The sequence below is a fragment of the Gadus chalcogrammus genome, chromosome 7 (genome assembly GCF_026213295.1).
Source record: "Gadus chalcogrammus isolate NIFS_2021 chromosome 7, NIFS_Gcha_1.0, whole genome shotgun sequence".
Taxonomy (NCBI): Eukaryota; Metazoa; Chordata; class Actinopteri; order Gadiformes; family Gadidae; genus Gadus; species Gadus chalcogrammus.
The window spans coordinates 22,319,105-22,335,620 of NC_079418.1; the positions used below are offsets into that span (position 1 = coordinate 22,319,105).

At 43.0% G+C, this 16,516-nt stretch overlaps 1 protein-coding gene across 1 annotated transcript in view; it reads left to right on the forward strand.

The window, feature by feature from the left end:
* The window catches only part of LOC130385856 (opioid-binding protein/cell adhesion molecule-like), an 85,061-nt gene that overhangs the window by 67,993 nt on the left and 552 nt on the right, over positions 1-16,516 (forward strand). Inside the window, exons 4-6 of the mRNA XM_056594587.1 lie at positions 14,007-14,144; positions 14,417-14,537; positions 15,867-16,018. Coding sequence (XP_056450562.1) covers positions 14,007-14,144; positions 14,417-14,537; positions 15,867-16,018 — 411 coding nt within the window. The remainder of the gene's footprint in view (positions 1-14,006; positions 14,145-14,416; positions 14,538-15,866; positions 16,019-16,516) is intronic.

Here is a 16,516-nt window from a genome sequence, read left to right on the forward strand (position 1 = left end):
ACGGAAAGCGCCATCACATTCAGCACCACTCCATAGTATCACATATCATGAGAGCCAAGGCAAGACATTTCTTGTGGTGGATGTTTCGTTTTGCAGACTTTCAAACAGCTGAGTGGTTGGAATGGGACTTTTTGTTTTGTATATTGTAATTTTTTTGTATTTATGCGCTGCTGAGAAGGCAAGACATTTTATCTCCATATATCAAATTAAACTGTCCCAAATCTGTCATATTCTAAGGGGGTTGCGGCGGGGGGGGGGAGCGTTTCCTTTGAATAGATTTCTCTTTTTTACTTTTTTGGGGGGGGGGAATGTGGGTCATCGCCAAGCAGGAACATGCACACTTAGTCTTTAAAATCAAGTGCACTCTGATTTAATTGAGTTGATGAATTGAATGAATCCATGACTTCAATCAGCTCTTCCCATCATCCTTGAGCCATTTCGAAGTGATTGTTCAAACAAGCGAGTACTGTTGAACTGCATTGTTTTAGAATATCGCTGACTTTCTGTTCATGCTGTACTGTATGCCTCCGTGCAAAATGGTCCTTTTACATCAAGGTAAATCGGTGTAGCTATTAGTTGATGCACTTTGATCCCTGTTTCTTTGTCAGTCTCAGCGGGACGTTGTCTACGTAGTATTGGATCCTCACAGTTTACATCTTTATATCTCCTCATTAGAGCCAAAGAAAGCAGCTTTAATACATCTAGATTAACGAGAACATTGGTTGTCCAGGTACGTACACGTGTAGGAACAGGGATGGCGTGTAGTGCTCTTAATGGGCAGCAAGGGGGTTAGGGCTGGAGGTGGTATTTGTTGTGGATGTGTCTGTGTGGGTGCAGTTGGAGGAGGGTGTTAGTGAAGGGGTTGGCTCGGGCGGTGCTGTGGGGGATTACTCTAAGCCTGTCGATGTTTGACCCGGGGGCTGAGGAGGGGGAGTCTTGTGTGTATCAGTATCATGTCCAATGCGTGCGAGGAGAGATCAATGGTGCTCGGCCTATCGATTCATCGGGAGTCACGTGAGGGGACGAAGACACGTGGATGTAATTCAAATACAGAAAAAGAGAAAACAGGCTACATGAGATTGACCACGGATGGAAGAGGCCAGAGAGGGGCCGTCGAAAATAATGAAACCTTTGACTTTCTTGGACCCCCCCCCACACACACACACACACACACACACACACACACACACACACACACACACACACACACACACACACACACACACACACACACACACACACCTAACCCTTTTAAGGAGATTATGTGTGACATGCAGTAAACACCTCAGCAGTCATTTACAATTCTCATTTCCCACTCTGTGCAGTACTGCTGGAGAGAACTTGTGTATTTGAGCCGGAAATTGAAGCGGTTTATCTGGTTATACGTGTTCTAATTGATGTTATGACCAACTGGAAGTTTAGTCGATAATTATTGTAATAGTTTGCTGATGGCAATGTTTCCACTTGAATGAAATGTGGGACAAGTTAAATGTTTTACTGACACGATTAAAACACAAAAAGGCCAAAGCTTCACTTCATTAGTTGATCAGTGCAATTAGTGTGATATATTTTCTAAACTCAGACAGCTCAGCAAGAGTCATTCAATACTTTGTTCAAATATCTCCTGGAAACCGTGGCCATTGATTGAACAAATGCCGATCTTACCAAGAGAATATGCAATATATAAATGCATTGAGCCTCAATATAGTAGAGTGTAGGAGAGAATATTTTATTACAACTGGAGCTGCAGCTAGAAAATCATATCCATGGCGCAACACAGATTGATATGCAAACACAAAGACCACAGGATGTGATTAGTGATAGATCACCTTGTGGTCCTGTTTGCATGTGGTTAGCCCTGAAGAACAATATCAATATCCAGAATGGATAGGCTTATTGAGCTAGTGAAATTACTAGAGAATATTGACTAATCCAACAGTTAAGCGCTAATCTAGCTGCCTAATTCATGTTAAGGGAAATGAGTACATTCAAAACTTTAACTTGTGCAACTTCTTTGAAGGATTGTATTGTGCCTATCGATGGGACTAATGCAAAGATTAACATCATGTTTATCACCCAGACCAGTCCAAAGTGCTGTTGGTATCAAAAGCTTAACAGACTTTTCCTCCTAACTACACATGGCAGCCAATGAGATGTTCAATAGGCACAGGGAACTCCGGGGGTTGTGTGGGGTCTTTTTCCCAGCATCAGACCCTCCATCATTCCTTGCAGTGGAGCCAGCACCTCAGGCCCGCCGTTCACTGTTGTGATCATTTTTCATTTTGTCGGCAACCAATGCTACAAATGGGTGTGTTGGAGTATAACCGGCACTTGCTTGTAGCTGTCGGTCATTCCCAGTGCGTCCCCCTCACTCAGCTTCCAAACATGCAAGGAAACTGGTGTTGTGTGGGCAGGTCAGGTTTTTTAAAGAGATATATGTTTGGGATTTGCGGATAAACTTTTTATTTATTTTTTAATAACGATTTGGAGTTAACAAAAAGCTCTGGAGAATCACAAAACTAAATAATCATTAAAAAAATATATGTTTTGTGTGCACTCAAAACTTCTTAATATCTTTGAGAAAAAAATGTTGGCAAGCCAATCCTCTCTCAGGCCAATATGTCAGCACTTAGTTATTGCTTTTCTTTATGACGGAGCACAGCAGCAGATAAAGTGTTGTTGAAGGTTAAGCATGGCTTCTTGGACGACTGGAAGTAAATCTGTGTTGAGGCCATAGCTGCAAATATTAAATCATAAACAGTTTTACCATCAGTTTGACAATCTAAACTTAAAGAAGCCAGGTGACTTGGCATCAGGTAGCTGGATTAAAGTAGCCTGTCTTTGAAAAACAAGCTCTTAATTAATTCAAAGGAGGGTGTCCTAAGCTATTGCAAAAAAAATAATAATAATTTGGGACGCAACATAAAAAAACAACGGCTGCTGTCAGGCCCAAGTGAGGGAACAGATTTCCGCCAGTTAACCTTGTAGGTGGAGACAGCTGTCAGAACAAGTTTAAGCGAGCGCCCCCAGGAAACATACTATTTATTGTTAGGACTTAGTCATGTCACAGCCAGCGACTCTTCCAACTGCATGGCCTCGGTTTCCGAAATGAGAACGCTCACTTTTTGATTAGTTCTCCACTCGAATATGCACTGTTCTGCATAACACAGTGAGTTAATACTTGACTACACAGACCTCTAAAGTAATGACTGTATGCCTTTGATCCAGGAGCCCTCTAACCTTGTTCTGTCTAAGCAGTGAGAGCATAATGCTTTTGTTTCTTCGACATCAGCTGGCCCCAACAGCTACCTGCAGAGCAAAACCCCTTCTGGGCATACTTTGCAAAAACACTCTCCTCTAAGAGCCATTGAAAAGAAAAAAGAAATCGGCCCAACATTAATGAACTGTTCAATAGTCATAGATTTTTTTTCACCTCCTTGTCACTAGAGCAGTGGCTAATGGCTTGTTCTGTCTCCTGAGAGGGTCCCCGGCTCCTCCTCCCCAAGCTCATATCACATCATTACCGAGACATCCTCCGATGCACCTCACACCCCTTCGCTCTCTCACTCCGCGTTATCAGATCAGCCGCGCATCTGATGAGGCCTGAATGCTGCGTGTATTCCCAGTTTGCTCCTCTTCTTCTTCGTTCAATGTTTCACATGTGTGGCTATGGCCGTCGCCATGCCGACTCGTCTCCGGTGCCACGGGGTGCGGCGGGGAGACAGTGTGCATGAACGCGTTGCCTGGTAGCTCGTAATTAATTATCATCAGGCGGCCATTATTAGCTTGATGTGGCACAAACGCAAGGGTATTACCGCGATGCTTAGGTGACACACTAAATACCACTTGGGATTAGACTCCTCAGTGCTCAGAGGTTGACAGGCGTGCTTCTCTGACACGTTGACACTCTTAAGTGTCATGAGAGGGCTGTTGTTCTAGTAGCGCATAGTGTAGCGACATGAAGCTAGCTGAAGAGTAACGCCAAGGATATTAGCCCATGAGTACTTACAAAGGGTTTTAGCATAACTTATTCGTTCCCCATCCATCACCCTTGCCCCGCACCCCCAGATCGTACGTACCCTGATCAAGGGCATTTGATTTGTTTTGGTGGTTTGGTCTGAGTCGCTTGCCGTAGTTGGAAACTATAATGAGATTATGGTCTTCTTGATGGCCTTCTTGAAGCTTCTTTTTGAGTTGCTTTAACTGATAATGTCTGCTACCAGTCGACCTCAAGTATGTTGTTCAAATACAAATAGCCTCCTTAAGTTGCAGGTTAGGCTCTTCAGTCAAGCCCTCAAAAGACAGAAAGGGTTGATATAATGTAACCGTACATTGATTATGCGGTGGGAAGAGAAGTGTGCAGATTTTGGAAAGCCCAGAAGTAACCAGAGGCTGGCTAGCTGACAGAGCCGTTACATATTTAAAAACGGGAAGAATAGCATTCGATGGCATTTGGAAGGGTAAAACTTGGAAAGGTGTATCCGAATCATATATGCATTTGAGATACACATCCATTCCTGTCTACCTAAAACAATCGGTAATGCAATATAATAATTTAATTTAATGTTATCTAATTTGAGTTGTCCCACGTACAAGAGATGTTCTAATTTTGACCGAGGGAATTGTTCATGAATTTGAGATAATTATCACATATTCTGAAATAAATATATACTATGCATGCCCAGAAGCTCGAAGTCAACATAACCAGCTAAAATGTTTCTCGCCAAATCCAGATAGCACATTCCATCAAAATGATTTTTGCAATGCTACCTGACAACATACACATTGTACCATGTCCTGTTTTGACTGTGAAGACGCCAGCGACAGCCTCCACCATCCCAACCCCTCCACCAGCCCTGTCTCACCTCTTCACATTTACACCCACCCATCAAACCTTGACTACACAGGAGGCCTCCATTGTTTGTTTTCTCAATGAAGCTGATGTTGCCAAATGACATCTCGCTCTCCTTGGTTTGCTTGCACAGAAGTCATTTAAACCACTCAGTCAACAATGATGTTCGTAGCAGTCAAGTGGGTGGCCCAGCAATTGTGGACGCCGTCCCAAATCAATGAGACCATGGGGTCTGAATATCCCCTCATCGTCGGACACAGACTACTGTCTGTGTCCGACAGCGTAGGGATATTCAGGCCAGACCCAAACCATTCCAACAAACCCAATGTGCAGCCCTGACGGTTTTCTCCGTTTTTACCCACCAAATCACAGCACAATTGGACTAGAGCTCGTCCAAATGTTATTATAAAATGTGCATAGAAAAATGAATTCCAGAATTGCTACTACTAATAATTGAGTTTGGATTCGGTTGGGCTCCAGCTCAATGTTGTCGGAGAATGGGTGACCTTTAGGCTTCTGGGCCCCGTCCCAATGGGCCCATCCGGGACCTGCTGCCTCCTGCCTGCCAGCCACTGTTTTCAGCGGCTCATTATTGCCCCATTCACAGCCAAGCATTTGGCTGATAACTGATAATTGGCAGTAGACCAGGTTTTCCAAAGGATTCAGTGTCGAACATGCGGTGAACCAGACAAAATAAAGTATAAGTAAGGCATTGTTATTTGTGAGTGTATTTCAGTCAGTGGATGCAAATAGTGCAGAGAATAATATTTCTGACACTTTTTTTGGAGGATGTGTTGCAAAGACTTTCCTACTGATTTGAATTTCATCAAACAACCTTTTGTTTCCAAAGTCAACCGAATCCAAAACAGTTTCTCTATTTTTACACCCAGACAGATGGTTAACGGGTGAAGCTACGATGGTTAATATTTGACATGCATGCTTAATGGCCACTTGAGCTTTAAAGGGCATATGGCACAAATCATACAGGAATTAAATGGCTAGTGACAGAAGGCTGATACCTTGTTCACCTTTCCGCTGCCAAAACATTCTTTGCATAATACATTCAAATCCCACAATGTTCTGAATGAATGCTAACGTGTTTGCTGACTGTTTATTTGCCCAAAGGAGGTGTTTTAGCTGTTGCAGGCCACGGTTCAGTGCTTAAGAGTTCAAACCGAGGATTAAATGTTGAAAAACAGTATAGCATATGCGTAATTCATACTGTTTTGAAGTACGTTTCTTCTAAGAGTTGCAAAAGTGTTTAATATTCATGAGTTGTATAGGATCAAATGCATGTAAATTATTCCATGATTTGTAGCCTTTTCTTTGTAAAATTTGTGAATGTTTGACAGTATTTTTATGCAGAAGATTACATCATTAAAAAAGTTTGTCTCAACTAGGCACTTAATGAGCTAACACTGAATTTAATCACGCACAATAGAAATGTCCTGAAAGTGCAGGCTTTCCAATATTCCATATGCAAATTTACACAGTTATTAACCTATGTGTACTGCTAAATCTAGCTCTTTCTAACATTTGTATTGCACCCAGCCTAGAACAAATGTTTTATTGTAAATCATTGTTAACACATACAATTACTTGTTTTAATCATCCTGGCAACGCTGTTAAAGCCGTTCAGACTGTGTAAAAAAAGCCTTTTACATGTGCCTAATTGTCTGTTCACTCACCAACAATAAGCCAAAAACATACTATATTTTCTGATTCATCATTTAAATAGCCACACAGTAAATTTGTAAACATATGCTGCTTTTAAATTGGTACTAAAACATTGACAAATGATCTGGTCAAATGTCATTTAAATATAATATAACTAACACAGCATAATGATGTGATATAGTGGAAGGACAGGGGCCAGATTTTACTAACTGTTCAATTATCTATCTCTGCCAGGAGACCTATTAAGTCTTGCTTTCTAAAGTACGCATTGCACAGTAACCGTAAAAAGAGAAGGTTCTTCATTTCCTTACTAATTCATTTCAAAGGCAATGATTTTAAGTATTGTACTTGTCATATTGCCAGAGGTCCTATTGGAGAGGGGGGAAGACAACCAGGAGATTGGAGGCTTAATCGATAAGAAATGGTAGTGTTTCCTGTTTTTTAAGGGACAGCCCCCAGGTAAGATAAGAAGACGGTGAGGCTCCACAGGGGTGGAGGGGTGACACCGCAGCATCCTCATTAGGTACAGCGGTTGAGCATCTTGTGGCCATTCATCAAGATGACCACATGACTCACAGTGGAACAAGTTAGCATGGGGTTAGTAAGTAGGGCCCACGGGCCTGGTGATATATTCTAAATGCAAGAAACATAAGTCCATCAAAAATAGCACAAAAATACAATGATTATATACAGTGTATATTGTGGTGTAGATGACCTACAGAATCCTTGGCACGGATACGATTGGCAATGTCTATCTGTATTCACCATGTTAACACTATTGACCTAAATTGAACTGTGGTGCTGGAGCTGATTTTATGTTTAGGGATTTTAGTGGTTATACAGCGTTAAAGTATATTACCTGCATAAGAGTTTCACCTCCACCAGAATAGTAGGGTGTTGTTTGGCTGTTGTAATGTTATTGAAGATGAACAAGGAACTGCTCATTGTCATATTTTTTGAGATAGTCCATTGATAGAACAGTTGTTGAGATATTCTGTCTATTTTCATTAGAACAAAGATAATATGTTATTTTCGAAGAAGTACAACAATTCCTTGGGGAGGAAGCTAATAAAATCTCTCTGTTTCGAAGTACAAAGGCAAAAAGGAAGAAATGTAATCCTCGGCACATCAACATGCTCATAATTTCTGTTATTACAGTGTTTCAGTGGCAATTACTTTAAACGTGGTTAAAATTCATGTTGCAACAAAGAACTACATACCTGGCGACGACAGGTTAAAGAGCGTGTCAGATGTAATATGCGGTTGGACGCCAGCCACCTATGGGCTCTGGCTTTCCTAAAAGCTCCACAGGGTGGGTCAAATAATCTGTTTTTGAATTCAATGCCTGTGGATTGGTACCTATAAATGTCTGAGCGATAGCTTGACATTTCCCAAGGTTTACTAGGATTCTTTGAAACATTATACAACTACATACCTTATAGTAAGAAGGAGACCATTTTTATAGTAAGTCACAGCAAACAGTAATGACTATAATGGCCCCTTATCATCACTCAACTTGATTATCATCTTAAGGCCTAATAGCGTTCGGTTTTTCTTGCTCTTTGTCAAACCACTAGGTTACATAAGAAAATCAGTGACAAGAGAAGTGAAGGTATCATCGCTGAAGGTTTGTGTTCTGTTAAATCAAATCCGTCAATGTTGCAAAGGAAACCCCACCATCAAAAACTGCCATGCTCAATTTCAAAATGTTTTTTTAATTTATTCGCCCAGTGAAAGGCAATGTATAGTGGATCCATGGCATTATGGGATAGAGAGTCCCGACAGAGTAGGACTACAAAACCATCTCACAGAAAATGAAATCCCAGTGGAAGTACATGAGGAAGCGGCGAGGTGTGAGACGGTTATCCGAGGGGTCTTCACTCACCGGCCCCCTCGCTTCGGCTGTGTTTCCAACAACATACATTTAGCCTGTGGCTACGGGCTACGTAGTTACCCCTTCTGGAATGGATGTGCTTGCACAGCGATGGTTGTTTTGGCTCTGGTATTGGCCCTGTGTTCTATCAGCTGCTCCCCCCACCCCTCACCACCCTCTTCTGTTGTTAAGCGTTCTCGTCGGGTCGTTCTTTGGAGTCTTCAACCTGTGGTGGCTCGCCTTAAAGACCACTCAAGACCTCTCTTCCAAAGCGTTCTGGGTCGTCTCAATCCCCATCCGCGATGCGATACAGTCGCCGTAGAGCACTTCACAGTAAGCAGAGCGTGTGAGAGACAAACACTCGCAGAAGGAGATAATGAGGCCATTGGCCAGCAGGAAATATGACAAGGGACATGCTGTTTCTGTTGTACTCCACTCCACCATCCAGACAAGTGCCCAGGGCAGGGAGGGCTGTGCTTGCATCCCATATCCAGGCAGAAAGAGGGAAAAAGCCATATGTCTGCAGAAAGTCCATCTCCCCGGAGGAGAGAGAGAGGAGATGAACACACCGGCAGCCTGGGTGCGGTGGAGGCAGCTGCAGAGCAGAGCTATGAAACAGGGCCAGAGGTTGTGCGCTGAGTGCTGCAGGATTCACCCCTGGGGACGGCGCGATGCTCGGCTCTCTCCGGTGGTTAGGGACCGTGGAGCTCTGGGACTTAGCAGCTGATCTCCGTCACCGACTCCCAACACGCCTGCACCCCTCGGGTGTAGACATCCAAGTGGATCTCTTTCTGCTTTTTTTTTTTTTTATCACAACCTGGGAAGGTTTATTTCCTCCTCCCCCCCCCCCCCCCCCCCACCAGCCCTGAACCTCCCTCCAATTTAAAAAAAAGGGGGAGAAAAAACCGAGGACAGCCCACAAAATACACTGAGGGTACTTTGCTAAGGGGAGTAAGTGCACTTCACTGAAACGGTGGTTCCCTGATGTTGGTGGTAATGCACAGCAGCTGGAGTCTGAAATGCCGGAGCGCCAGTGATCCGTGTCGAGGCGGGAAAGGACACGGCGTGATTATCAGACGAGGGGGGGGGGTTGGGGGGCGGCGCTGGGAGGTGATTGAGTGAGGTGTTCTCCAGTCCTTTCCTGTGGAGATATTTGACCACTGGATCAAGCAGCGGCTCAGCCATGGATTAGCTCCTCCAGACAGCCCTCATTGTGTATGCCAGGCAGCAGAGTGCTGGTGGACAGGCTGATTGAACAAATGTATATATGAATAGCTAAAGTATATGTATATATATTTTCCATATATATATGTATATATATATATTATGTACATATATATATGTACATAATGTATACATATAGACTTGTGTACAAGATCTCCTACAAAAGGAGGACCTACTTGTGCTCTCCTCCGTTCATACTCAACATAACAACCAGGGGAATTACACTATCCAACAAGCGAGGTATCATTTACCATTCTCAAAATATATTTTCAGACCCGAAGGACCGGGGGAAGAGTTGGACGTATTTAAAGGAGGAAGGCTGCGGTAATCCATCCAGAAGGAGGGAAGAGTGCCTTGTCTGCCTCAAAGCTCCTTAAGCTAATGGTCTATACCGCCGAGCTCGTCCACCGAGTGTTTTTAGATGCTCATTTGTGCCGGATGCCATCCTGTGCAATGATGACTCAGTTATTAGTTACCCAGCCACGCTTTCCTGATGCAGGCACTCTGCTTTCATATGTTTGGGGTACACTGCATGAATAGGTGGATTGCTTGTGGTTGCTTGACTTGTGTATTGGGTATATTATATTTTAATTATCTTTTGTTTTTGTATTACTATTTGGCATAGTGCACCTTAGAAGTAAAGGTGCTTGTACTAGATCAAGTAAGATCCAGTTAAGGATCTATCGTTTACATGACAATTTCAGAGTATGGAAGGATTATTATTATTGCTCTAATACTTGCGTGGGCAAGCCAACATTTCTGGTAATCTGGTGTCTTATAATTACATTCTGACAAGATTTTCTGCACCTAACACCTCACCTAATACAACGATGACATTTTGGAAATGTCACAATGTCATGTGGATTGTAATGTTGATTTTAACCTGGGACCCGATCAGTAGCGGCGTCTCGATGACGCAGGGGAGAGAGCTGTTGGGGATCTGAACCCAACGTGGGTTCAAGGAGCGCCGAGACAGCTCTCTATGGAATGCTCATTTAATAATAACGATTATTCATGAATTATTTTATATAAATTATAAATTAATAATAATAATCCACAATTCAGGTATGATATACATAGTCATATTTATAGTCACAAAATTGAGTTGTCGTTCTTCATACTACTAAATACAATTTGGAAGCTTATAGTGGAGTTAATAAGCCATAAATTGCCAGGCCAATGTGTATTAGTCAGAAAATCCCTCAGTTCAATTTCGATTCCCAATGGGCGTTATCAACGGCCGCAAACTGCAAAGCCTCTGGACACAAATTAATCTCTGGACCGAGAACCAATCCACAGAGAAATGCAATGTCTGCTGAGAAATGAACAGACACATCAGCTGCAGCCATCTTGTTTGTTTTTGAAAACACTCTGTACAGTCATCATATCAGAACCGCCCTATTCTAGATTAGCCGGTGTGTCAGGCCAAGCAGGCCCGGTCTGCTGGTGAATGTGTCTGAGCAGGAGGGGGGCCAGATACACAGGCCAGAGCACATGAGCCTTCAGATTTGTCTGGTTCACAGGCTAGGAATGAATAGGATATGTGCAACGTACCACTTTGAGATATCCATCCCTAGATTTAGCAATGAGGTGCCACTGAGATGGGACCCTTTATAATGAATGTGGAAGTGGGTTTCAAAACGAATAAGGTCCAATAATTACATTATTATAATGCTACACATATAATAACCATTTGGATGTCGTAAATCCTAGTTCTAAAGGTGCCGTTTTTTTTAGACACTGCTGAAGCAGGAATTCCTTTGCCAGGTGATATTTGGTAATTAGCAGCTCCCATTCAGTCATGCACTAATTACCTCCTGTCCAAAGAGCAGGCTTTATCTTCACTCACAGAGGACGACCAGGAAAGAGATAGAGGTTTGGGTGTGTGTTTTTCGGTATGTTAGAGTCTCCTCTTGAGGCAAGGTATCAAACCCCTTTTTCTCTTTTCATTCTTTCTTTGTTCTCGTTCTCGTTCTCTAAATCTTTTATTGCCCAATATTCTCAATCATTTTTCGCTGTTTTTAGAATTTCTCATTCTCTCCGTAGTGTTATTTTCTCTCTATGCCATATAGGAGGAACTCAAAGGAAATCAAAAAAATGCATGTGATTTTTATGGTACCATGGATAGCAGCCCAGGCCGGACTTGAACCCAGGTCTCCCAGGCTGATAACCAATAACTCTCTCCACCACGGACATGCCTTATTTGATCTGGCAGCAAGTTCTAATTAACATTACAATTAGCAGGACATCATCTTATAAGGTTTACTTCGAGAAATCCCTTTGGAGGGTCTTAAACCCGGGTCGCCAGAAGTGATAACCAACAGCTCTTTCTGCTGCTGCACCACCAGGAAAATGTCAATGACATGGTCGGAGGTTATAATTGTCATTACAATTCAAGTGACATCATTTTTCCTTGGAGAGCGGCAAAGGCAAACTTTTGAGGTGAGGGTTGATTTCCTCCAACTCTCTCCACTGCGCCACCGAAAAGCCTGGTTTGTCATGGTCAAAGGTTATAATTGGCGTTCTAATTAGCACAACATCATTCCAATCCTAAAAATGGATTTTTACATTTGGTTTCCATGGAGATATCCCTCGTTGAGTTGTATCAAAACTGATACCCGATAACACTCTCCACTGCACCACAAAGACATGGTTGGATGTTATAATTGTCTTTAGGAATCAAATTCATTTATTATGTTTCCAAAACTATCTTGCCAACTTTCCGAGGACCCTCCAAGAGCCGCAAAGGGCCCAAGGGTGCATGTTCTCATAATAGGACCCCGGGGGGGATCTCAGTTGGGAAACAACAACCCCAGGAAGGGGCCCTTAAGGCTACCGGGGATGGGCTGAATACGGGTCATATTTCAAGGTTCCTGAAAATGTAATTTGTTTATTTTTCGCTCTTTAAGAATAATGCACAGCTCTAGTTGTTACTATATAATTATGATGATTATGATTATTTTCTGTTTCAGTAGTATTCCAACTTTCAATTTATTTCTTCCCTGAGGCAGAGCAAATCAGTCACCAAGCGCACCACACTGGTAATTATGACATAACATCGGCTGTCACATTGTAATCACATTTGAACTTTGGGATATTTTTGGCCAATCACCGACGGCTGACGAGCCTGCACGCATGTTACAACAACCTAGCGACACTGAGTAACTCTGCGACACTCGCACACTTTGTCACACTTGATCTCCCTAATATAGTTATTCATGATTAAAATGTTCAATTACCTGTGCGAGCACTTCCCTGGGCGCTCCAGCACATTGAGTTACATGCGACAAGCTGATTATTTCCTCGGCTGCTCCCTCCCAAGTAGTCCTCCGCCAGGAGCAACAACAGGCGTTTGTGGGATTTGGAGGAAAACATAATGGTGTTATGCTAATGCAGCGATATTGCCGGATTGACATTTCTACTGATTGGGATTAGTGCTCCGATCCATTCCCGCCACCCACGCTCGAGAAGGGTCTCTCCGTCACCGCAAACGTGCTCTTAACAGTGCCAGTGTCTGCCAGTGATTTGTGGTTTGACTCAGGTGTGCTGCTTTCAAAGCACTTTTTGTTTGTTTTCTTTGGGTAATTACACCATGCCCCGAGTTGTCTGCTGCTGCTTCCTGTAGGCATGCAAAGCCAGCCACCATACTTTGAGCTCCAACATTTCCTTATTGATAATTGTGCAGGGGTTGAATCCTATACCTGAGAAAGAAACTCCGTAGAAAATCTATTAGCTATTAGTAATCACCCAGATTGGCCTGGTTTATGTTGAGAGCATGTGGACAAAGAATAAACCCATTTAAATGTGTATATATTTTTTTTATTATCTATTTATTCATTATTCGTCCCTGAACATCTCATTCACTGCCATTGGTTTGTGTACGTTTAGCAAACCTGCAGAAGATTAACATCATGAATAACGAAGGACAACATAAAGTCTACATTCGATTGCAAGGGACTTAGTATTTGTTTATCTTGCCGTGTGGTTGTCCATGTTGTCCAGTGCATCTGTCTGGTTGGAGTCATCAGCATTCAGAGCTATGAATGCTATCCTAGCTGAAGGGAGGTCAGTTAGGGAGACACCTAGCATCTAATGACTTGTTCAATAGCATGTCCAAATGCAGTGCATGCAATAAGTAAAATGCTTCACTTCTATGGGCGATTCATGGTCTTCAGTCATCTGACATTTGAGTCTTTGGACTAATCTAATTGTCTTTTGAGCTGGAAGAACTGTATGAGAAAGTACACAAACAAGACCAAGGGCGAGGTTGGATGCCGGGATTCGGGGAGGAGGAGGTGCTCACCATCCCAAAAGGGAGCGCCACTAGACCGATCTTTTCATCCACCGTTGACCGATGCCTTTCTCTGCCCTTCTCCACAGGTGTACGCAAGTTTGTCATGGACGGGGAACACCTGGAGCTGAGAGGCATCACCAAAGAGCAGTCAGGATCATACGAGTGCATGGCCTCCAATGACATCTCCACCCCTGATACCAGGACCGTGCAGGTCGTCGTCAACTGTGAGGACCTGACAGACACACAGAAACACACCAGTCCATACAGTACATACATTATGTTATTGTCCTAGGCTAGACGCACACACAGACACACACACACACACAGACTCAGACACACACACACACACACCTAGTTCCTTTGACAGGATAAAGGTAATAAGGATATAACCGTCTCTGCAAGTTGTCTCACACCAATGAATGTTGGTGAAAAGCCATAAAAAGTTAGACATTTTGCAGAGATTACACTTTTTTGTAACCCATTTTTATCCCAACAGACCCTCCGTCCATCTCCAAGGCCCGGACCACCGGCACACCCGTGGGACAGAAGGGCATTCTCCAATGCGAAGCCTCCGCGGTTCCCAGGCCAGACTTTGAGTGGTACAAAGAAGACCGCAGGCGAGTGGCTCTCGGTCCAGACGTTTCCACTCAGGGTCATTAGTCTCCATCAGCCATAAAGACACCCGTGTCGAGGCAACGTACAGCATATGGAAGAGCCAATCAAATTCAACAAATGGAAAAATGGCGGATATTCCTGAGCCCTTATTGGATGACGGGGATCAGGGGGTGGGGAGTCGGGGACGTAGCACCACAAAGGACTCTCCAGTTCAAAGCTCATTCGTCTTGTGTGTTTTTGGTTCCTCATCGTTGGCAAAATGGAGCACTTACGGGGATGGGCTCTCACTCTTCTCAAAGTCAAATTAGGTGCAAAACAGCAATTTTGCACGGAATTAAGAAAAAGAACCCCAAAAAGAAAAAGAAGGGAAAAAAGTTATTATTTATCCCCCAGTGGAATTGATTGGGCGCGTTGCTGCGGGGGCTGGGGAAGATGGAGTATAATAGGCTTTTTGAATGAAGACCATGAGCTGAAGGATGAGCTGAGCAGGGACCCCTAGGTGGTGGGATGATACAGTATGTACATGGGGCATGTCACTGAGGGAAATGGCGCTTGACGCTGACAGCCGTACCGTTAGTCTCCGAGACAACCACACACAACTCAGGAAACTAAGGGGAAAAAAACAATGTTTTTCCCACATTTGCATTCAAAAGCAGGGAATAATCAAATGGTTAGGGGGAAATTAAGACGGAAACAGTGTCACAACCTTTTGCGAACCACATATATTCAGTTACGTTAATTTTTTTTTTCGGGGATTTTTTTGCTGTTCGTTCTATTTGATTGAATTTCACATATTAATGTATGTGGATTTTAGTACATCTAATTTCCATTCATTTTATTGATTTTTATTGAATTTCACATATTTATTCATGTAAATTTTAGTGAATGTCTTTTCCATGACTTTAAAGCTTACAATGAAGACAAAAAGAAGGGCTCATGCCTGTACCAGTGTGACATGTGTGGTAGGCGTTATGTAATATGCACAATAATATTCCTGTCCATACACAGTACATGACCTCATACACAAATATAAATATTCAATACATGTGACCTTCTATACATATACATATACAACCTCAGATGCCCAGTACTAATCCAACCTGGATCACAACAACAAATATTCAAAGAAACACTGGACACAGACTTTGACATCTTAAAACACCAGTCTTGTCTGTTTTTCCTGCAGGGTTTTCAATGGGTTAAACAGGAGTGTGTGTGACCACAAGAGCCCAGTACACATAATTTATGGATTACCACAACGGAAATTCAGAGAATCATGGGAAACAAATGTAGATATCTCAGAACGCCCCTCTCATCTGTTTCTCCTGCAGGCTTTTCAACGGGCTGAACGGCGTGAAGATAGAGAACCAGGGGAAAATATCCATGCTTGTGTTCTTCAACGTCTCAGAAGAAGATTACGGGAACTACACGTGCGTGGCCATGAACAAGATGGGGATCACCAACGCCAGCATAATCCTATATGGTAAGGGGATTCACTCACTTAGCTTTGAATTCAAACCACCAACCAGGTATTATATTCAGAAGTTGTCGCGAAGACGACAGCACAGTGCCTCAATCTGACCACGTAGGTGATACGCCAAGCAGCGACCCCTGGGTTCGATTCCCGTGAAGGCGGAGAAATATGTGCGAAAGAGATGGACAACAGGGTCTAGGAGTGTAAAACAACGATAACATACCACAGGGGGATGGATCTACACATTTCTGTAGAAAGACTTATTGGAATACATGGATGTGGTTTGAAACTACTTCCTCAACGTCCAGAATGCCGTAGCTTCATTCAGCGGGCAGCGTCACCGCTATGTGTGTACGTTAATTGGTTCCCTCTAAAATATGTAGCCAGGAGGCAAAACACACAGGCATAAGAAATTGACAACTGAAATGACATGAGACATATGCAATAGTTTTCATGGAATATGTTTTTCCGATGCTTAACGGCCACCTAGATAGCCCGTTAATAACA